General features: G+C 46.4%; 1 protein-coding gene across 2 annotated transcripts in view; it reads left to right on the top strand.

Annotated features, from left to right (window-relative positions):
- LOXHD1 (lipoxygenase homology PLAT domains 1) overlaps window positions 1-23,355 on the top strand; it is a 193,930-nt gene that overhangs the window by 23,521 nt on the left and 147,054 nt on the right. For both annotated transcript variants that reach the window (XM_065935168.1, XM_065935167.1), the window contains exons 5-6: window positions 14,995-15,093; window positions 21,034-21,182. In XM_065935168.1, the coding sequence (XP_065791240.1) occupies window positions 14,995-15,093; window positions 21,034-21,182 (248 nt within the window). The remainder of the gene's footprint in view (window positions 1-14,994; window positions 15,094-21,033; window positions 21,183-23,355) is intronic.

Here is a 23,355-nt window from a genome sequence, read left to right as displayed (position 1 = left end):
CAGAGTTCTAGGTTCAGATCCCAACAATGTTACCTATTGTATATGGACAAAATCCTGCGGTAGCCTGTGTCTTCATGGGCTCACACCTTACAATTAGAATCTTATTTAAAATTCACAGCACCCTGAGGAGGGAAGTTCTATTATCTGCAAAGAAGGTGGAGCTGAGCATCCATGACCTTGAATAGCCCCCTCCTGTGTTTCTTGGTCTCAGGCTAGCAGCTCCCCTTTCTCAACCTGCTTGTTCAGACTGTATTGGCTCTACTGTCTGGCAGGCAGTGCTCTGAAAGCTGTTCTCTCCGGCACTAATAAATCATGAGGAGGTTTCAAGGGACCCACACGAAATGGGGATGAAGCCTGAGGGACAGAATGAGACATCCTCTCCCCACCTGCTCCCACAGTCTGGGACGGAAGCCAGACAATGTACAGCAGTCTTTAGAGTTCAGTCTGCACCCCATCCACCCCAACAAGGACCCAATAGGACTGCTCTCCTTGGAGCCCCCACGCCTGCCTGCCTGGGATGGTGGGAGGTTCTCCGTGCTCCCAGACTGCTGTCTCAAGTTGGTTAGACAGAAAATTCTGAATCTCCCACTGAAACATATACCAGGCTCAGAGGAAATGTTAGGGCCCACACCTCTGCCCCCACATCGCTCTTCTACCTTCTCCTCAGTTTTCTCCAGGCCACCTAAACACCATTGCATCTAAAGCCCCAGCCTCTCCGGAAAGGATTACCTGTTCCCTGGCCTTGGGTTTTTCTCTCCCTGCAAACTCTGGAGAAATTGAAGTCTGTACCTTCCACTGTAGTGCAATGATTCTCAGTGGAGTCCCGGCACTCCATCAGCAGTTAGGGGATGTGTAGGGAATCCTATGGACTTCCCAGGTGGCTCAGTGGTAAAGAATTCTGTCTGCCAAGCAGGAGATCTGGGTTCGATCCCTGGGTCTGAAAGATTCCCCTGGAGAAGAAATGGCAACCAGCTCCACTAGTCTTGCCTGGGAAATCCCATGGACAGAGGAGCCTGATGGGCTAAAGTCCAAAAGGTTGCAAAAGAGTCAGACATAACTTAGCGACTAAACAGTAACAGCAAGGAATCTTATGGGGAGAGAGGAAGGAATTTCTACCTGTTCCCAGAGATTCAGATACATCCTGGCCAGATAGCAAAAGGAAACACTGTGGCTACTGGGGCTGGGGTGAAGCCCTTGGATACATGGCTGAGAAACAGCATATCTCAGAGACTGCTATTTGCCTCTTTGGACTCTAAATCCTTAATATGTTTCCATCTGGTCTCTCCAGCTCAGCTTGGGTTTTTCTGAGGGTAGCACTTTCACTTGTGCCTGCACACTTGGTCCTGGGACTTAGGGGCCTGAGTGAAGATCACTGGGACATGGGCTCATGTGTGCAAACACGCGCACTCATGAAGACCAGCAGCAGAGACGGGGGCAAAGAGCTCTAGTGGCGGGCAGAGAGCGGGCTGCTAGGCTTGCCCTCAGTAACGGTGCAGCTTGGACAAGTTGTCCTCTGGGCTGCCTGCTTATCTTATCAGAGGTCCCCTGTGCCTCTGGCTTCCTCTGCTAGCTCTGGCTTTACTCTGCTAGCTAAGCGTCTCTCAGCTCCCTCAACTGGCTCCAGGCATCTGTCCACCCCCCCCCCCCACCTGCCAACCTTGATGTCATTTTCGGTGTCACACTCATGGGGCACAGTGCCCAAATGCAGTTGATAAACACACTGCAGAGTTACACAGGCTGAGAACACGGGGCTACCTACCTATGCCTTGCTGGCCCTAGGGAGGCTCGTGGTGCATCCCTGAGGCTGGAGCTGAGATGGGGGCAGCACTGAAAGATCGAGGGTGGTGACAGAGGTGGACAAGGCAGGACATGATGGAGTAGAGTTGGAGCGACGCGGTGCTGGGTCTTGAAGGAGCGTGGGCTGAGGGCTGTCACCAGTAGGGAAGCGCGGGTATGACCTGTTTAGAGCAGACATAGCTTTCTCACTGCCAATATGATGTCATTTCCTGCCTTCTGGCCAAGCAATTGTTCCCATCCCGGTGCCAACCCACAAATCCTCCCACCTTGCAAAGCACCGAGTTGATCACATGGCTTAAATCAGTACCGAGCCCACATCGCATTAGGAGAGCCTGCCAGCTTGTCAGTGAGACAAGCCTGTGAAGCCAGGATCTGAGTTCCAGCTGGCCTGGGGGCTGCACACACCCTGGGACTGATAGAGCCCAGGCCCAACAGCGCATCAGGGTTTCAGACCCAGGCCTCGCTGACAGCTGACAGGACCCTACTTTCAGAAGGGACCCCTTGCTCCCAGCTGGGACTGGTTCATTAGGGACAAGCCTACTTCTAAGGAACATTTAGTTTTTGGTGGAATAATAAACATGACTGCAACCGGTTCTGTGTTGTGCTTCAAGACTGAGGGGCTGGTCGTTGGAGGAATGGGAGCCCGCAAGGAGAATCGACAGCTTGGGCAGGTGGGCTGGAGCAGGCAGGCGGCAGAGAGGGTGGAAGACAGTCTCCGTTTCCAGTCTGGAGCAAGGACTGGCTTTTCCCCCCCCATACCAAATGGCACAGCAAGAGCAGTGCTGGGAGCCCAAAGCTGCCCAGAGCTGGGGACTGGGTAGACATGGTGCTGGGTTTGTCTGGCACGGTCACCATTTCCACTCCTGGTTATTTCATCAGGTTAGATCATGCTTGTGCTCAGTCGGGTCTGACTCTTTGTGACCCTTTTGGACTATAGCCCTTCAGGCTTTTCCGTCCATGGGATTTTTCAGGCCAGAATACTGGAGTGGGTTGCCATTTCCTCCTCTAGGTGATCTTCCTGACCCGGGGATCAAGCCCACATCTCCTGTGTCTCCTGCATTGCAGGCAGATTCTTAACCCGCTGAGCCATCGGGAAAGCCCATTTCATCAGGTAACTGGGTTGTAATTTCCAGCCCATGCCGGGCTTCACAGTAATTATCACACAGCTCCAAATGCTCACCTGGTCTTGGGAAGACAGTGTGGGGCACAGTGCCCAGGGTGCCTTTGAAGAAGGGATGCGGCAAAAAGAGATCGTGATTAATGTCTTAGGGGCATATGGAGGTCATGCTGACCTGCAGTGGATTCCAGACCAGTCAGAGAACCACATGGTGGAGGAGAAAATGCAAGCAGCCTGGGTGATTGATGCAAAACAGCCCTGTCATGAGAGCTCTGCCAATAAACCCGAGGTCCTAACCTACTCCCAGATTCTCATGGAATCATGCAGTAGTTAAATCTTTAATGTTAAGATACAACTCTCTGGATCAGAAAGCATTCAGGGCTGTACCGAGTCCTCACTCTGGCTCTGCCCTCAGCAGTCATGGGACTTGGGCCAGAGCTCAGTTCCTCTCCTTGGGGGGGCACTAGTCGGCCTCTTGGGTTTTTTCAGGACTGTTGTTGTTTAGCGGCTAACTTGTGTACGACTCTTTAGCGACCCCATGGACAGTAGCCCACCAGGCTCCTCTGTCCATTGGTATTTCCCAGGCAGGAATACTGGAGTGGGTTGAGACCCCATGCACTATAGCCTGTCATTTCTTCCTCTATGGGGTTTTCCAGACCCAGGGATCGAACCAGCATCTCCTGCTTGGCAGGTGGATTCTTCACCACTGAGTCACCCGGGAAGCCCCTTTTCAGAACTAGAAGAGGGTTTCCCTTCACAACCCAACAGAGACGGATGGCCCAGGGCTAGCCCTCCTCTACGGCAGCAGGAGGAGATTGACTTTTGATCCCTCCCTTCTGCAGCGAATACTTTCTTCCCCATTTTATGCCCCTCCCCTGACCTTCTATTCTGCCCATGCCAGTCTCCCCATCACAAGGTCAATCTCTGGACTTCCACTCTCTGTGGTCAAACCTGGCTCTGCCTCTCTACCAATTAAGCATGAACAGATGCCTTAAGCTCTGTACCTCTATTTCCTCTTCTATAAAATGGGGATAATGTGAATTCCCACTTCAGGAAGTGGTTGAGCTAGTTAATTGGGGGAATGAACATTAAAGGACTTAGGGCAGTGAGTGAGTGAGTGTCCAACTCTTTTCAACCCCATAGACTGTAAGTAGCCAGGCTCCTCTGGTTCATGGAATTCACCAGGCAAGAATATTAGAGTGGGTTGCCATTTCCTTCTCCAGTGCAGTGCAGAACATAGAATAAATGCTCAGTCAATGAGGCAAGTCTGGTTGCTGCTATTGTTACAAAGCTGTTTCTCCTCCTGCGTCTTCCTCCGCTTCTAGGCTTGTTCTGACTCTGAGATGCACAGACTCAAGATTCTGGCCTCTCGAGCTCAGAAAGGACTTTGGAGCAATGAAGTGCCTGAATCCCCTTTAGAATCCAACAGGCTCATCTAGACCGCTGGGTATAGGCTCATGACCTCGACCACAGCAGAAACCTGCAGGGAGCACTGCTCTTCCCAACCCCCTTCCCTCTCCCTGACCTTCCCCTTTAACCCAGCTCAAGTGTTACTCAGGGTCCCCTAGCTCTGTTTGCTGTGGCTGCAGCATGGGAGTCGTGGTTCCCTGAAACCCTGTGGAGGTGATCCTGGGCCCCAGGACTCACAGCCTTGAGGGCTTCCGGGTGGGGAGGGCAGGGCCAGCCCCGCAGCCCTCTCCTCCTCTGAACTTCACAGCAGCTTCCCACCCACCCCATCTGCTGCCTCCTAGCATTGCAGAAAATCATCTCCGGAAAGAGTGGGAAGAAGAGAACTGCTTTGAGTGAGGCCCCAGTGAAGAGTCTCAGATAATTTGGGGCCATAAAGGACCTTATCTACCCTCCTCCGTATTATAGAGAGGAGAATAGAAGCTCAGGGAAGCTGAGCCACCTGCTTGTGGTCACACTGTAACTACAGGCAGAGCCAGATCCCTGGGGACAGGATGCCAGCTCATCTCCTCGTGTCATTCAGGGATCCAGTGGGCAGTGGTAACTTATTGGGAACCTTCTCTGCACCAGATCCTGGACTCAGGGTAAATATGTAAGGGCTTTTCTCTAGGAGCTTAGAGTCTAGAGGGAGGAGAGTCAGGCCAGTAAATAACCACAGTACAAAGAGATAGAATGTTCTAGGGAGGGGGATAGAATGTTCTTGGCCCTAGGCCCAAGGAAGCATTGAGGAAGAGGGAACCAGGAGGGTTCATAGAGGAGGTGATGATGTTCAGGCTGTGACTTCATGGGTGAGAAGGAATTCACCAGGCTTTCAAACAGAATGAGGGCGCTTCAGGAGCCGATGGGTCCTAATGGCGCAGTGTCTCATTCACATAGCTGGGGGTAGACCCTCAAATTCACAGCCTCACTGTGGCCCGAGGTTCCTGGGACCACTGCCAGCCATACTCTCTTTCAACCAAGCAGCCTGAACCTTTGGGGGAATGCATAGAATTGTATATTTGCCCCATGCTTGGTTATTTTGATTCTCAAATAGGTGTTTGTGATAACCTTTGTAATTTGGAAACTATACTTTTTGGAGCCTCATCCGGTATTTGTGAACTTGTGAATGATACAGTTATTGCCTGGGCCATGGTCCTGGTCTGGGTGTCGCCTCCAGCCACCATGGTTTCCTGCTGGGTTCCTGCTGAGAGATCCAAGTGCTTTTTGGATCCTTTTCCATTACAGGTTATTACAAAATATTGAATATAGCTTTCTGTGCTATATAGTAGGTCTTTGTTTTTCTTCTATTTTACATACATAGTAGTGTGTTCATTGGTTAATCCCAAATTGCAAATTTATGTCTCCTCCTCTTTCCCGTTTGGTAACCATTTGTTTGTTTTCTGTGTCAATAAGTCTATTTCTGTTTTTTAATTAAGTTCTCTTGTATCATTTTTTTTCAGATTCTGAATATAAGTGACATCATATGATATTTGCCTTTCTCTGTCCTACTTCACTTAACATGATAATCTCTAGGTTCGTTCATGCTGCTGCAAATGGCATTATCTCTTTCTTTTTATCTGGCTGAGTAATATTTCATTTTAGATATATACTGCATCTTTATTATCCGTTCATCTGTTGATGGATATTTAGGTTGCTTCTACGTCTTGGCTACTACAAACAGTGCTGCTATGAACACTGGGGGGCATGTATCTTTTCAAATTAGAGTTTTCATCTTTTCTGGATATATGCCCAGGAGTGGGATTGCTGGATCATATGGTAACACTATTTTTGGTTTTTTAAGGAAACTCCATACTGTTTTCCATAGTGACTATTCCAATTTACCTTTCCATCAATAGTGCAAGAGGGTTCCCTTCTCTACACACACTCTCCAGCATTTGTGACTTGTAGACTTTTTTTGATGGGGCTTCCCAGGTGGCACTAGCGGTAAAGAATCCACCTGCAATGCAGGAGCCGAAGGAGATGTGGGTTCATTCCCTGGGTTGGGAAGATCCCCTGGAGGAGGGCATGGCGGCCCACTTCAGTATTCTTGCCTGGAGGATCCCATGGACAGAGGAGCCTGGTGGGCTACAAGTCCATACGATTGCAAGGAGTCAGACATGACTGCAGTGATTTAGCATGCACAAGTGGACGTTTTGATGATGACTGTTTTGACTGGAACGAGGTGATACCTCATTGTAGTTCTGATTTGCATTTCTTCAATAATTAGCAATGTTGAGCATCTTTCATGTGCCTATTGACTTCATGTGCCTGCATGTCTTCTTTGGAGAAATGTCTATTTAGGTCTTCTGCCCGTTTTTTGATTGAATTCTTTGTCTATATATATATGGGCTTCCATCGTAGCTCAGTCGGTAAAGAATCTGCCTGTAGTGCAGGAGATCCAGGTTCGATTCCTGGGTTGGGAAGATCACCTGGAAAAGGAAATGGCAACCCACTCCAGAGTTCTTGTCTGGAGAATTGCATGGACAGAGGAGCCTGGCTGGCTATAGTCCATGGAGTTGTGAGAGTCAGACATGACTTAGCAACTAAATCATCATATATATGTATGTGTGTTTTTGTGTGTGTGTATGTATATATAGTGAGCTATATAAGCTTTTTGTATGTTTTGGAAATATATTCCCATTTTGAGGATGAAGGAAACAGAGGCACAAAGAGGTTAAGCAATTTGCTTATAAGCAATGGAGCCAAAAGTGAACCCAGATGGCCTTGAACTTAATCACTGCATAGGACAGCCTTAGAGACACCTCTGTTAACATTTTGGTGAATTTCGTTTCTATTCTTTTTTTGTGCATGAATGTATTAAAGACTATATATTGATGAAAATGGTATTGTATTTTGGTCAAATTTATAACCTGTTTTTTTTCTAGTTAATACCATTGACTAATATTCTAAATCATTATTTTTAATGGCTGCATGGTATTCCATGAATGGGTGAATACTATAATTCACTCCTAACAATCCCTCGTTTTGGATGTTTTTAACTTGTTCTCAATTTCTCATTATTACTAACAGTGCTATGATAGACATCTTTTTAGGTGGTCTGTGAACACAAGGATTTCCTAGCATTAACTAGTTGCTATGCACAGGGATGGAATTGTTGGTCCAGGGGGTTGCAGAACGATAAGTCTTTGACGCACATTCCTCACCTCCAGCAGCACCTGAGAAGTGCTGGCTTCCCAGCCCTGTGGGGAATAAACTCTGGCAGTGGAGTGGAATATGGGTTGGAAAGAGAAGAAATGGAGCACGGGTAGAAGGGAAGGACCTTCTGCAGGCAGCCAGAGAGGGGGGCTGAGTCTGTGGAAGTAGCTCCGCGGGTCTTGGCAATGAGGGAGGTGAGCATTCAGAGCAGTAAACCCTTCGCTACACCATACTGTTAAAACACCTCATGGTATTTAGGCTGACATCACAGTTTCTTAGGAAATATACAGGTTGTATATTTTTTTGTGGAGGATGAAAAGAGCAGAATGTTTTTCTTGATTACCACCCAGGAGTGCCTATTAATGCCTGAGTGATATTTCAGTGCCGGTGTGTAACCAGCTCAGCTGGGTTCAGCCCAGGGCCTGTGTTCCAGCACGTGGGAAGTGCTGACAAAGTGATACAGACCCCAGAAGTTCTGGAGTGCAGGACTGAGGGCTCGGAGATGGGGGCCTTGGGAGAGTCTGGGGTTTAAGCTAGGCTGGGCAGGGAGGGTGGAACGACAACTAAGAGAGCCTTCTTGTGAAGGTCCCTTGAGTTCACATCTGGGCTTCAGTCCTTTCCGACTGTGAAAGCTTGATTAAGTATCTCAGCCTCCTGCTTCCACTGATCACCTCATCAGTGAATGGTGACAATAGCCATTGTGAGGATTATCCGAGATAAGAGGTGTGCTGCCCCATGCTAGGTTCTCAGCAAGCCCTGGGTGCTTTTATTTCTTGATTAGTGGGTGTGTCGGTGAGGGCAGAGAGGTTGAGGGCCCTCTATAGAAAGCAGAGATATTCCAGTCCTGATTAAAGATTAGGGTGAATCTGTGTGAGAAATTTGGGCCTCTGGACCTGAGGGAAGAAAGAGGAAACCGTCTGGGGTCAGGAACGGGGAAGGAGCACTCGAGTCCATGGGCTTGGGAGGCCATCCACTGGTCAGTGGCCGTGACCCAGCGTAGAGCCTTGCTGCCCATCCTCGGGTTCTGTGGACCATGTCCTCCTCAACCCATGTGGGCTTGAGTAGTTAGGGATGTTCCCTGGAGAGGGGAGAATGTTCTTCCTCGGCTCCCACCCCCAAGGCAGCTTCCCCCAACCCCTGCCATCTTCCGCTCCCACACAGCCCCTGTGAGATCTCACTTCTGCATCTTGGCATCCTGGCTCTGGGTGAGCGGAAGTGCTGGGTGTCAGGGTGTGAGGCTGGCAGATGCGGCTGGGGGTGGGGTAGCATCAGGTCCAATCATCCGCCTTCCAACCCTCCTCCCCAGTCTCACCTGTGGGAACAAATAAAGCCAGGTTCCAATTAGACAGGATCTGGGGATGGGCAAAAGCTCCCTTCCCTCAGCTCATCCTCAGCTCATTCATGATTCTCTGCTTCCTGAGAAAGCCTGGACCACGTAAGCTTCTCCGAGGCTCACACCACACTGGGCGTGGGATGGTCTCTTCCTTGGCAAGCCGGACAGAGGCTTCCTCATGGGGTCTTTTGCTAGGCTTCTGCTGTCGGGCACATTGACGAGCAGCTTCGCCCGCTCAGCTGGTCACCGGGTACCAGGACATGGGGCTTCCGGCCCCCCCAGGGCTGTGCCTCCTCCTCCTGCCGCCCAGGATTGCTCTGGGAGATGGGTCCCGTCACTGCTGTGTGCTGACTGTTCCAGACGGCACGCCGGGGAGGCTGCGGGGGCGGCTGGCGCACCCGGCGGAGCAGGAGGCAGCTGGGGCTTGCCAGTGCCTGCCTTTTCTGGAAGCCCACGCAGGCAGCTCCCGGCCGGTCTGCAGGGCACACACTTCCTGTTTGGAAGGAGCAGCCTTGTGCCTCTGCCAGGAGGGGGTGCAGAGGGGAAGAAAGGGCAAGGGCCAGGCTGGACTTGTGCATCCCCTGGGCAGGACAGGGTCGGAAGGTCACAGATGACCCTATGATGTGACCTTGAGGCAGCCAACTGTCTTTTAAGCTACAAATAAAATTCTCTGTGCAAGACCCCGGCTCAATGCGGTTGGGTTTTGGAAGGCGTGGTGGGATCAGCACCCTAATCTGTAGCTGTGGTGTATTTGTTCAGGTCAATGCTTCAGTTAGTCTGTTCTCTTTGAGCTCATGCTGGCCTTTGGAGGAAGGAGGCTACTACCTGGTTTCAGATGTGCGGGCTGTACCCGGCTCCAAGCTGACGATGTAAAGAGAGCCCTTTCACAGCACAGGGACTGTGGGTTTATGCGCTTATTATGACAGTTATCCAACAGATGGCAGTCAAGTGTCTTGAGGAAAGGCTCCCTTTATCTCATTTGCACACAGGCACTGTGTGGGCTAATGGTAACCCTGCTGAAAGGTCAGAGAGAAATAGTTCTAGGGAAAATATTATAACAGATAATATGCCAAACAGGTAAACCACAGGCCAACTCCAGGGCTGGAGCAGGCCATCTCTAGTCCCCATTTCTCCCATGCTGCTTAGGAAGAGCAATGAACTTGGCTTGCCAGCTCCTCCTCCAACTTGACCTTCCCCTTTCTTCCCATCTCTACTCCTTGCTCGTTCACAACCAGGCAATGAGCTGAAAGGCACGAGGCCTAAGTTTGCAGAACTGGACCTGCCATCGTCCCCACCTTCAGGAATCCCCAGATTAGACTAGCCCCTCTTCTCAATCGGACTCAAAGGAATGGCAGCTTCAGTCCAGTCACATAGCACTGTGAGGGGCGGGGAAAACGGAGCACGTTCATGGTCCTTTTCATTCCCCACCCCGGCAGAGAAAGGGCAGTCATTCCCCAACCTTTAGAGCCCTGAGCTGCTTAGCTAGTGGTGAAAGTGGAAGTGAAGTCGCTCAGTCATGTCTGACTCTTGCGACCCCATGGTCTGTAGCTTATGAGGCTCCCCCATCCGTGGAATTTTCCAGGCAAGAGTACTGGAATGGGTTGCCATTTCCTTCTCCAGGGGATCTTCCCCACCCAGGGATCAAACCCAGGTCTCCCACATTGCAAGCAGATGCTTTTACCATCTGAGCCACCAGGGAAGCTAGCGGTGAGGATGCGCTATGATCATCCTGTAAATAACTGACTCCCCTGGGCTAGGTAGCACTGTTCCCATCCAGGCCCCAGAGAGCAGAGGGGTCTGCAGTCCTCTGTCTGTCCAGAAACACACAGGATGGTGCCCGAAAGCACAAGATAACATAGAGCAGGGGATGGCCACACCTGGCCTGTCACCTGTCTTTGTGTGGACTCTGAGTCTAGAAAGGCATTTATGTATTTGGAAGATTGAGAAGAAATCAAAACAAGAAGAGTATTTCATGACACAGGAAAGTTCTGTGAAGGTCAAGTGTCCATGTCCATAAATAAAGTTTCCTTGGAACGCAGCTGGGCCGATTTGCTCATGTAGCATTGACATAGGGCTGTGGGCCGCTGCTTGGTGCTACAGTAGCAGAGCTCAGGAATTGCAGCAGAGACCGGGAGGCCTGCAAGGCCGAGAATATTTAATATCAGGTACTCACAGAATAACGTTGCCAGCCCCTGGTCAAGAGCACGAGAGCCCATGAAGTATTCTGGAAGCAGCCCTGGATTTGGAGACAAGAGACCTGGTTTGAGCCTTGCTGGCAACATTTAGCAGCTGTGTGTCCTTGCTTTCTGAACCTCAGTTTCCTCATCTGTCAACGAGAATGTCCTCTCTACCTGCCCACCTCATGTGGCCCTTGCATGGATCACAAGGACAGGCAAGTGCCTTGTGAACTGCAAGGCCCATGTGAATGTTTAGTATTGTTTTCCGAAGAAGGTGGGTCATTCTGGCCCCTTCTTTCCACCTTTCTTTTCATTGTCTTTCTCCAGGCCACCTTGCTCCCTTGGCCTCTGGGGCGGGGGTTTTTATTGGCTCTTCCCCTTTCCCCCTGGCTGAAACACCCACCTGTAACCAGAATGGAAAGTCTGTGCTTGTTGAAACTCTGATTGCAGGAAGTTGGGGGGCTCTCATGCGACCACTGAATAGGAAGTCTAGCTGTACCATGCTGGCCGTTTGCCCCCTGTGAGGGGATGAAGGCCTGCTTTTATACTTTTATCACAACTCAGGATGGACGCTGGGCCCTGGGCTTTGCTTTTCCATTTTCCAATGGCTAATCAGATACTATGGGGTTCTGCTTGAAGAGGAAATACGGGGAAAAGAGAACAGTAATAAAATAAGCTTCATTGTCTGTCTATGGGGCCTTTAAAGAATGGATTTAAAAAGCAGTTCTTGGCCCCTCCTCAGTGTGATCAAAGGCCACAGACTCTCCATTCAGCCAACTGCATGGGGCCCCCAGGTCTCATTCTGCTGCAGAAGTCCCACAGAGTTTAGGACAGTCTAGCAGTCCATGAGGTCGCTAAGAGTCGGACACAACTTTCACTTTTCACTTTCATGCACTGGAGAAGGAAATGGCAACCCACTCCAGTGTTCTTGCCTGGAGAATCCCAGGGACGGGGGAGCCTGGTGGGCTGCTGTCTGTGGGGTCGCACAGAGTCGGACACGACTGAAGCGACTTAGCAACAGCAGCAGCAGCAGTTTTGTTTCAGAATTGACTTCCCCCTGCATCCTGTTCATCTGGCTTCCTGACCCCTGGGCATCAGCCCCTGGTCGCCTCACCTGGAAAGGCCTGGAAGCTTACCCGGCCTATTGGTCCCTGACCCTTGGCTTGCCACCCCTGTTGCCTCACTTCGGCCCTGGTTCTCTGCCTCCCTGGGCTTTCCCAGGAATAGGATGTGTGTTCCCTAAGCCCTTGCTGGGTTCCTGCTTCCCTGGCCTCATCTTTGTGGGCCCTGGTTACCTCTCCCACCCTCTGAGACGCCTCCCTGTTCTCCTGGCTTCCCTCCACATCTGCAAGGCTGCCACTCCTCGTCACGGACTTGCAGACCACAGAGGACCCAGTGTTCTCACATCCGTCACCTCTGCCATTTTCTCCAGGGTCCCTGACATACTCAGTGAGACGCTCATATGTGCCCAGCACTGTGCAAGGAGCTGTGAGATGTCTCCTCACTGTGTGCTTGGCACAGAGTGAGCGCCTGGGTGTCTCTGGGGATGGGAACTCACTTCCCCCAAGGGTATCCCAGTCCTTGTTGAAGAGCCCTAGATACTAGAAAATGTTTCTTTTGGTGAGCTACAATATCCCTCTTTATACTTCATCTCACTAATTCAAATTCTGCCTTCTGGAATGACTCAGAGTGTCTGTACTCCTTCAACAAACACCCCCCAGTCCCCTCGTCCTTTCTCTTGCTTCACTGTGCCCAGTTCCCCTTGGGGTCCTGTTGCCCCCCTGACGCTCAGCAGAGGCCTTCAGAGCCTCTCCCTGTCCCCACGCCATCGTGGTACCTCCAGCCCGGCAGAGGGGTCTTGTCTCTGTGAGCCCTGACTGCACCCGAGAAAGGATGTGAACCAAAGCGAGTGACTCTCAGAGGCCCACCCAGCCAGAGGAGGAAAGAACCACCCCTGAGGGAGGCCTCTGGCCCTGGAGGATGACCAAGAGCAGGATCTGCTGGTGACCCACGTGATGAAGGGTGCCTGGAAGGCAGCCATGTTAACAGGCTCCCCAGGGAGCCCAAATGTGGCCCAAGTTTCAACACTGAGCCAGGGTTTGCATGTCTGAAGGCTTGGCTCGGTTCCCATCTCAGAAGTATCTTTGTGGTGAAGCAAGAGGGGGTGGGAATCTGAGACCAACTGTCCACTGGAGCCTACATGTGGGGACGAGGATTGGGGGTTTTCTCTCCCCTGGATGGGTTTTGCCAAGTAGAGATTGAGGAGAAAAAGAGAAGACATTGGTCCCTCTGAGCTCAAGGTCCTCAGCCGGTCAGAGCTCAGCCTTCAGGACTGTGTGGGTGGGGAGTCCTCACGGATCCGCTGCAGAATTCTGCACTGTGCGCTCTTAGAGGGCAGCCCTGTACTGCTGGGCAGGCCTCAAGGTGCGAAGGGAGAAAACTGGCTTTGTTCTCACCTCCACACCTCCGTCCTTTGCCCTCAGCAACTTCACCAGACTTTGAGATTTAGGAAATTCAATGAGCTTTTCAATATACTCAGTGAGACTCTCATATGTGCCCAGCACTGTGCTAGGAACTGTGAGAGAAATCATATGAGAGAAGGAAGTCCTGCTCCCAGTCCTCTTTTAAGTTCTTAAGGAACTTACAAGCCTCACCTGCGGGAAACAGCAAACAGAACAGGGAGGAGATGGTGAAACTGAGAAATCATTGACACCGACTACATGGCAGAGCCAAGGAGCACGGGGAGAAAGCCCGCTGGGGCCTGGGACACCGAGGAGAGCTCTAGGGAGGAGGCAGGCAGAGGGGCTAGGATTCGGGCCTCAGTTAAATGCCTTTTATTGGCTTCATATACTAGGCATGTTCGTGTGTATCTGCTAAGTTGTTTGCTTCAGTAATGTCCAACTCTTTGCAACGCTATGGACTGTACCCTGCCAGGCTCCTCTGTCCATGGGATTTTCCAGGCGAGAATACTGGAGTGGGTTGCTGTTCTCTCCTTCAGGGGATCTTCCCAACCCAGGGATCGAACCCATGTCTCTTATGTCTCCTGCATTGGCAGATGGCTTCTTTATACTAGCGCCAACTGGGAACCCCATTTATTGGGCATAAGACATCTAAAAAAAGATTCTGGAACATAAAAAATAGAAAGCTATGGCAGTAAGGGGAAAGATAAGGGAAAGTTGCCTCAGCCCTTAGAATTGTTGGCCCACAAAGAGAATCTAGAGGAATCTACCTTTTGCAGCACATAGAAACTCCTGGCTTTTGCTCCCCACTCTAAGGCAAGATCTGGTTGGGAAGATTTAGGTATGGCTTAACATGTTGTCAAGTTTACATTGAACACCACCCCCTCTTGAGGCCATGGCCAAAACTGAAGCATTTTGGGGTTACAGAGCATGGATTTCTGTTAAAAAAAATGGAGCAAGATACAGGAAGCAGATATAGGTCTTTAAATGAAGTGATGCCAAAATGTGTATTTGCTGGCTCTTATTGGTTCTACTGGTCTTTGCATTGGTTATGGCCTTGACAATTTATATATAAATTTGGTTTTTATTTGCATAATCAGTTTTCTCCAATGAATTTTTATAATGTGATGCAGTGTAGAGAACAGATTGGCAAAAATAGCATAGAGGCAGTGGGCCCAGCTGGAGTCATTTCAGTATCCAGGGGAGATACGCTGGTGGGTTAGTTGCGTTTGGATTGACTCATGCATCCCAAGGCAACAAGTTAGTAGATAAAAACAGAAGTCCCCCTACCTCTGATTTGTGCTCTGCATGTACAAATCAGCGATGTTCAGCAATGGCCACTTGAAACCAAGTCAGGTGACTTGAGTCTTGCTCAGTTATTGACAGTAACGGTGACAATTCATGTGCTGCTGGAAAGAAGGGTGGATGGTGTGGTAGCTACTTTGAGGCCTCTGTTCTTCTCTGCTCAGGACCGGAACGAGCTGACACTTTCTCTGTCTTCATTTCCAGGTAACAAGTATGAAGTCAAAGTGTACACTGGTGATGTCATTGGTGCAGGGACTGATGCTGACGTCTTCATCAATATCTTTGGAGAGTATGGAGACACAGGTAATGGATTTAAACTCTTCTCAAGCCATTCCCAGAACTTCTTCTTAAGTGGGCTGTTTCCCACCCTCCTGGCAGAGGAAGGCAACTCCAGGCTCCTCTAGGCTCTTCTCTTGAGCCTCTCTCTTCTTCTTGTGATGCGCGTTGTCACGGCCTTCCTCGGGCAGCTTGGTGCCCTTTGGGTCAAGTTTATGTGAATGCTGTGCTTTCAGGATAAGCCGTGCTTGGCTTCTGAATTGATTTTAAGCCACCCTGCATCCTAGAATAGACCCAAGCTCCACATTTCCAAGGGATTCGTTCTTACTCACTCTATCTCCCTAAGCTCCACGCCCATCTTGAGTTATATTTTGGGATGTGACTGGGCATGGCCTGACTCACTGCAGCAGTTTGGGGCAGATAAGAATGGGGCAGGGGGAATATTGCTCTTGGCTTCATAGGTGGACCAGGATCTGAGGGCACAGACCCAGCTGTAGGTGTTGGAAGGAGGTTCAGGCCAGTAGAACTACTGAGACAGGTGGTTCGCTCCTGCTTCTGCCAATTTAAAGGAATACTATAGGAATCAGAAAAGCTTCAGAGACACGAATTTTGGACATAATCTATTAAATAATTTAAAATGCATTGCTGGAATTATAAGAAAAAAAAGAGAGAAATCTCCAGGTGTCAGAAATGAGAGAATTTAAAACCAAAATATTAGCTACGAATGGATGCTCTGAATCTTGGAAGAAGGAAAGCTTCATGTTCAACAATCTATAGGATAAATTTCCATACACATTTGGGGTCAGAAATTATATTTTGGCTCTGTATGAGGCAAAATATACAAAAGAGCCGGGATCCCTAGAAGTTCACAAGAACATCTTCAGTGAAAAAATAGACTAGGAAAAAAAATTGCTCCTCAGTACAGTAAGCATATTTCTGTAAGAACTCTATATTAAAAAGACATTTGCTGGGGAATTGATAACTTAGGCTTATATATAGGTGGGCTTGAGGTGTCATTTTACACTGCAAATGTGACTTGGGAACTCTACCCCTCAGGTAGAGAAAATTTGTTCCATGCCAGTGGTTTAGTTGCTAAGTCATGTCCAACTCTTGCGATCCCATGGACTGTAGACTGCATCTCTTGCATTGGCAGGGAGATTCTTTACCTTGAGCCACATGGGAAGCCCCTATGACCAATATAGGAAACACAAATACAGGAAGTGAAAATACAGTTACTAAATATAAACATTTAGTGGATGGGTTAAACAACACAATTAGAAATTGTTGAATAGATAATTAGCGAACTGTAGAAAAATATAAACAAAATATACAGATGTGTCAGAGACATAAAAGGTTGGAAAAATACCAGTAAGAGGTCATGAGATGTGGCAGAGGGAATACGCCTTGACATGCTGAACAAGAGTTTCAGAAACAGAATACACAGAATAGGTGAGAGGAAATATTTGAAGAGATAATGGCTGATCACGATTTTTTTCAGAATTAAGCAAAGATATGAATCTTCAGATTAAAGTAACAAAAGACATTGACCAGAATAAATAAGAACAGATCTTCATTTAGATACATTGTGGTGACACCAAAGGTCAAGAGAAAGATCTTAAAAATAACCAGATTTGGTGGATTATCTTCTATAAAAACAATTAGATTGATAGCAAATTCCTATCAGCAGTCTATTGAGGATATAAGTTCATGGGATAATATTTTCAATCCTCTGGGAATTCCCTGGGGTCCAGTAGTTAGGACTCCATGCTCTTACTGCTGAGGGCCTGGGTTCAATCCCTGGTCAAGGAACTAAGATTTCTTACAATACCACAAGCTGTATGGTGGAGCCAAACCTAGGATTCTATACTCAACTATTCCAGAATGAGGGCAAAATTAATGGATTTCCAAGCAAACAAAGAGAAATAAGACTTACCACTCATAGACACATGCTTAAACATGAGTTTTTCATAGACTCATGCTTAAACTCCTGGAGAATATACTTTAAGAAAAAGAAAATTGTACCCAGAAGAAGTGTGTGAGATCTAAGAAATAAAGGTGAGCCAAAAAATGATAATTATGTAACAAATTTAAGGAAGCAATAACTGTACAAAATGATACTATTAATAATAATTATTATCAAGACATGAGAAAATGTGGACCCTAAACACTAAAACACAGTGATATTTGAGAAAGAAAGGAGATAATAAGAATTAAAACATATCTTGGTTGCCGTCCATTCACTGACTTCAAAGAATAATTAACTTTAGACTTTGATACATCAAGTATGCATATTAAAATTGTAAAACTAAGCACCCCAAAGAGAAATGCATAAGTTCTGAACTAGGAGAGGAAATGAAAGGGGATAAAGACTCAGTCAATCCAATAGAAGTCAAGAAATGAAGAAAGAAAAAACATGCTAATGGCAAAAAGTAAGATAAATGTGTAAATAATATAATAAATAGAAATTAAACTAAATTCATCCACTAAAGAATAAATGTTCTCATATTAAATTAAAAGAAATAAAATCCAGCTTAAATATATGAGACACAAATTTCTGAGAATACATAAAATGAAAGTATACCAGGAACATACCGTCTACAGGAAAGAAGCTGGTGTAGCTATATTAATACCCATCAAATTAAACTTTCAGACAAAACACTTCATTAGAAATAAGTATCAGAATGACAAAAAGAGCAATTAACCTGGAAGATAGGATAATTCTGAACTTGTATAGATTTAGCAACATATTTTCAATACATGTGAAGCAAAAAGTAATAAAATTCTTGGAGAAACTTGACAAGTACATAATCATAGTGGAAGATTTTAATACAACACTCTCAGTAATTGATAAGTCAAACAGATAAAAATTTAGTATGGTTGCAGATTTTAACAATGGTTAATAACCTTGGTCTGATGAAAGTATGTAGATTCCTAAATCCAGTGGGTAGAGAATATACATTCTTTTCAATTGCATAAAGACAAATGCAAATGAATCAATAACAGAGAGACAACATTCTTTGATCATAAATCAATAAAATCAGAAAAAACTCAAACCTTTTATCCCATTTAGAAACATTTAATTTTCAAAAAAATTAATGATCACCTATAAAATCCAGGAGAATTTAAAAAATCATTAGAACCATGAGAAAGTTTAATAAAGGTGCTGGATATGATTAATACAAAAATATTAATAAAAACAGTAAGCAAACATATTGTTTAAAACTATATGATTTATACTAGCAATTTGGTATCTAATAAAAACTCTGGAAAAAATAAAAATTTCTACTTAATAACATGCAAGAATACCTAAAAAATGGAAAAATATATTATACTTAGGGATGAGAAGACTTAAACTTAGTAAGATGTCCAAATTTCTCAAGTTATTCTGTAAATGCAATGCAGTTTCAGTCAAATTCCCAAAAGGCAATATTCCACAGCTTAAACTGCTATTAAATTCATGTCCACAAGGGCTAAGTGTTGCCAGGACAATTTTGAATAATGAAAATAATATTGACAATATTAATAATATGAAGATATTTGCCCTCCAAATACTAAAAATATTCAAATCTCAAAAAACTATAGCAATGTGATATGTATAGAAGGATAAACAAATAAACCAATAGAATAAAGAGTCTAGAAATACACAGACAGTGTCATTATAAATCTGAGCAGAAAGGATGAAATATTAAATTACTGGTGTTAAAACAGTTGTCTAGCCATATGAGGAAAGATAAAAGTCAATCTTTTTACCTTTCACCACACACCAAAATAAGTTCCAGATGCGCTAGAGATTTAAATGTGAAAAGCAAACTATGACTTTTTAGAAGAGACTTTAAGAATGTGTCTTTTAAAAATCTCAGTTTAGGATAGAGTTTCTTGAATTCACTGAAAGTACAAACAAGAAAAGGAAATATTGATAAAGTCCATTAAAACAAGAAAAAGTCTGTATGAATAAAGGACAGACAAAAACAATAGACAAAGACAAAGAAAAGGAAAGACCATAGACAAAGGAAAGACAATAGAAAAATATAATAAAGTATACGAACAGAAAAATTATGGACAAGCAAAGCCTGAATGGCCAATATATATACGAACCAATCTCAAAATATATGTATATATATGAACATCTTTCAATCTTTTCAAATAGTGAAAGGAATGCAAATTAAAACCATAATAAGACACCATTATACACACATGAAACAGAAGTTTAAATACATATGTTAGCAATGATTATGGGGAATGGGAACCCTCAAGGGCTGCTGGTGATAACTGATGTAATACAACCATCTCTGATGGTGATTTTGCAATAGCTAATACACTGAAGATGAGCACATCTCAATATCCAGAAACTCTGTAGATGTCCAGTCAGATCAGTTCTTACAAATGTACGGCAGAAGGTTAGTACTAGAGAGTTCATTTCAGTGCTATTTACAATAGCAATCAAATAGAAACAACCCAAATGTGAAAGAATGAACACAGAAGCGTGTTTTCTTCATTCAATGACTATTATACAGCAGTTGGAAGAATTCGGTTACTAGCATCAACAGAATAATCTCCAAGGAGTGATATTAACTTAAGGAAAGTAAGTTGCACAAGGGTGTGTGAGGATAGGATGATGGTAACATGAGCAACAGTAAGAATCCCAGCTCCTAACATGGCACCTACCTACCACACTCCAAGCGCTACCCTAAGGGCTTTGCACACCTTCATTCAGTTAATCCTCGAAACAGCTCCTATGAGGTGGAGTCCTTATCATTCCCACAGTACAGACAAGGAACTTAAGACAGAACGATGTTCACTATGCTGTTATTTATGTAACATTCTAAGACATGCAAAAATAGTATATGTTCTTTATGGATACATACATGCACAAACAAAAATTCATGAAAATAATGGATGCCAGTTGATGATACTGTTTGCTTGTGGCAGGGTGTGGCAGGTGAAGGGATGAACCATGAGGCTTTAGACCTACCTGTTGTGTTTAATTTCCTTTAAAAAAGAGAAAGGCCTATGTTAATTACAGAAAATGTTAATATCTGTTATACCTCTTATATCTGAGTGGGGAGTACATGGATGTCTAATATTTTCTATATGTGTGAGTTGTGGCAATCTAAAATTTAGAAAAATTTAAGGAATCAACTTTTAGAAAGGAAAGAAAACAGGATGGAGAAGCAAAAATCTGGTGCTCAGATGGGCTTGTAAGGGTTAACATGACTGGTAGACTTGGGAAGGTGATCATGGAAAACTCAAAACTAGAAGGAACAGGTTAGCTCAAGCCCTATGTGCTTAATACCTGTGTGACTTCTGGCAAGTTGTTTCACTTCTCCAAGTTTCAGTTTCATCATCTGCAAGACAGAGTTAATAATACTTCCCTCTTAAATTGTGACAAGGAGCAAGTGAAGGGGAAAAGAAAAAGTTAAATACGCAGCGGAGTCTGGTGATAGTTCTCACTGCCATTTTCCAGGGGAGTCAAGCCTAAGGCAGCCTGCTGGCTGATGTCAGGGTCCCAGCCACAGCCTGTGGACCAATGACCACGTTTGTGCTCCTTGTTCAGATAAACCAAGGCAAGGCCTCGCATCCAGGGACTGGGGTGCAGATGGGTTTGCTAGGGTGGGGACTCAGGCTAAGGCAGAACTCAGAAACCCAGTTATGGGTCCTAGGCACAGGCCACACAAGGTGAGCCTCGGCCTTCACTGGCAACTGGAGGGATTTAAGGAGTCTGTAGATCTCGGGGTGGAGCAACCCTTTTAAAAAAATTAATAAACTCTAGAGTAGTTTTAGGTTCACAGCCAAATCGAATGGAGTACAGAGAGTGTCCACATACTGCCTGTCCCCACCCACAGCCTCCCACATGGTGACTTTTGAGACCATTCTGCAGTGGGCGGCCCATTAAAGTTTGGAGCCGGTTCTCTCTCCTCCTCTGGTCTCCTTCGTACAAATAACTTTCTTGTGTGTCTGTGCATACAGGTGAGCGTAGGCTGGAGAATGAAAAGGACAACTTTGAAAAGGGGGCTGAAGACAAGTTCATGTTGGATGCCCCCGACCTGGGGCAGCTCATAAAGATCAATGTTGGCCACAACAACAAGGGGGCGTCTGCGGGCTGGTTCCTGTCCAAGGTGGGTTCAGCTGCCTGTCTGCAGTCCCGTGGCCTGGAGTTCTGGCTCCTCAGAGGCTGTACTTCAGACCTAGATTCCCTCCTTAGGTCCATCAGCCTCCACCTTTCTACCTAAGCCCCCGGTCAGCCATGCTGCTCTCCCCACAGCCTCTCAGGCTTTGCCTCTGTTATCTATCGCCTTCCCAGAAGGACCGCTTCTCTCATCTGCTCCCATCCAGGGTCTGATCCTCCTGCAGGGCTGTCACTAAGCCTTCCCTGACTCTGGCCACCAGAACCTCTCCCTCCCACGAGTGTCTATAACCCTGCTGGCTTGTAGCATTCATTTCACCTTAATCATAAGCTACCTTGTAACTTACCTTGGATCATTGCTTTGTACCTCAAACTTCTGGATCTCAGGTCCTCATAATTTTACCTAACCAGGACAAAGTTAAGAGTCAAGAAGAAAACAAAAAGGCTTCTGAGAAGCTGAGATCTATCTGGCTTAAATTTCACAAGAAGAGCTCATGCCCCAGGTACTACCTTACCCTGCCCTGACTTTGAAACCAAGACCCCTCAGATTCTCACTCAGTCTAATTCTTGCTTATAATCCCTTCTAGAAAATTGCTACTCGTAATTTTATATCCATATAGCAGAAAATTAGAGGTAAAAAGAGACACTGAAATTGGTGGGGTTATTGAGAATTGCAGTGGAGAGTCTGAGAAGACAGAAAAAGTCAAAAGAATATTGAATGATCATGGAAGTCTGAGGTCATTTAGAAAATTGGCTACCAGCCTTTGCATGCATTTTCCTTAGTCATGAGGCTATCCACATCTTTCAGCCCATCATAGAATGATAGGAAAAAACGGATGTGTAACGTATTTTGAGAAATATTTTGAAAAGGTCTTACTGCTTAAAAACATAACACCCTTGGATTTATAATAATCTGACTACTGAGAATGAGGCTGTCTGAATAGTTGAGGTTTTGTTACTCCTTAATTTCGTATACCATGCTGTGGCAGTTAGGAATGTGCTTGGCTGCAAAGATCAGAAATTGAGGTGCAATCAAGGGCTTATTTTTCTCATCTCACGTGAAATCCAGATGTGGCCAGCTCAGGGCTGGTGCAGCAGCTTTCTGAGACCTGCTCTTTCGCTGAGTCACCATCCTCAGCACAGTGGCTTTCATTCTCCAGCTTGTCTCACGATCACATGTTGGCTGTTGAACCTCTAGGCATCTTATCTGTGTTCTAGGCAGGAAAAAAAGAGAAGACTGAAGGGGAAGGACTTTTTTTTGGTGGCATGCCTTGCCTTGTTTTGAGAGAAACATAACCCTCTTTGGAACCTCTGCATGTGTCATGGGCCACCCTAGCTGTACTGGAAATTGGGACTTCAAGTAGGTTTTCCAGCCGTTATGGCAGAAGTAGGCTAAGAAGGTGATTGGAAAGGGTGTTGAGTAAGAATCCTTGCGAGTCTGCCACATGTCTCTCCATAACTAGCCTGAAATTTCCTTGAGGGCACCTCCCCAGCTCTTGGCATGGGACGAGGTGCTGAATCAGCAAAGCAAGGAATGGCGAAGTTTCTTTTGGAAAGTGGGGGCTTCCTGGCTGTAAGAGCAGCCAGCCTGATGCTGAATAGGGTTCCCGGAGGTTAAGTGGAGCTGCTGCTTGGATTGGAGAAGAAATGGGGCAGGAGTTCAGAACCTAGAGAGCCAATGTCTAGGCAGAAGTGTGTCCTCAGCACGGAGGAGGCAGTGTGCTTTATGACCTCAGCTAGAATGGGGCTCAGAGAGATACCTTGATGAGTCCCTTCATCCTGGGGAAGAAGATTGTCAAAGTGAAAACGCAGGAGTAGCTGAGGGAGCTGCAAAGTGCACCCGGGGGCCTGAGGGTGACCTTGACATAGTACCTCGTGAGGTCAGGTTCCTTCTTGGTCATCTGGACCCTAATCCCTCATGCTTTCCTTTGAAACATGTCCTTTTGTCATCTTCATGCTCAAAGGAAAGGGCAACATGACAACGTGTGAGATATAGGGTAAGAACACTTTTCCTTTCAAACGCTGAAAATCTTGTTCCGTTACCTTTTGAAATTTGATATGGAAGCCACACAGACTTTTGTTTCTTTCTGGACAGCCTCTTTTGTGGGGTGTTTGTTTCAGCTAGGATGCTTGTAGGATTTTTCTTTTTATTTATAATTTAAAAT

The sequence above is a fragment of the Muntiacus reevesi genome, chromosome 4 (assembly GCF_963930625.1).
Source record: "Muntiacus reevesi chromosome 4, mMunRee1.1, whole genome shotgun sequence".
Lineage (NCBI taxonomy): Eukaryota > Metazoa > Chordata > Mammalia > Artiodactyla > Cervidae > Muntiacus > Muntiacus reevesi.
Note: the sequence above shows the minus strand (reverse complement) of the source record. Positions and strands in the feature narration are given on the sequence as shown.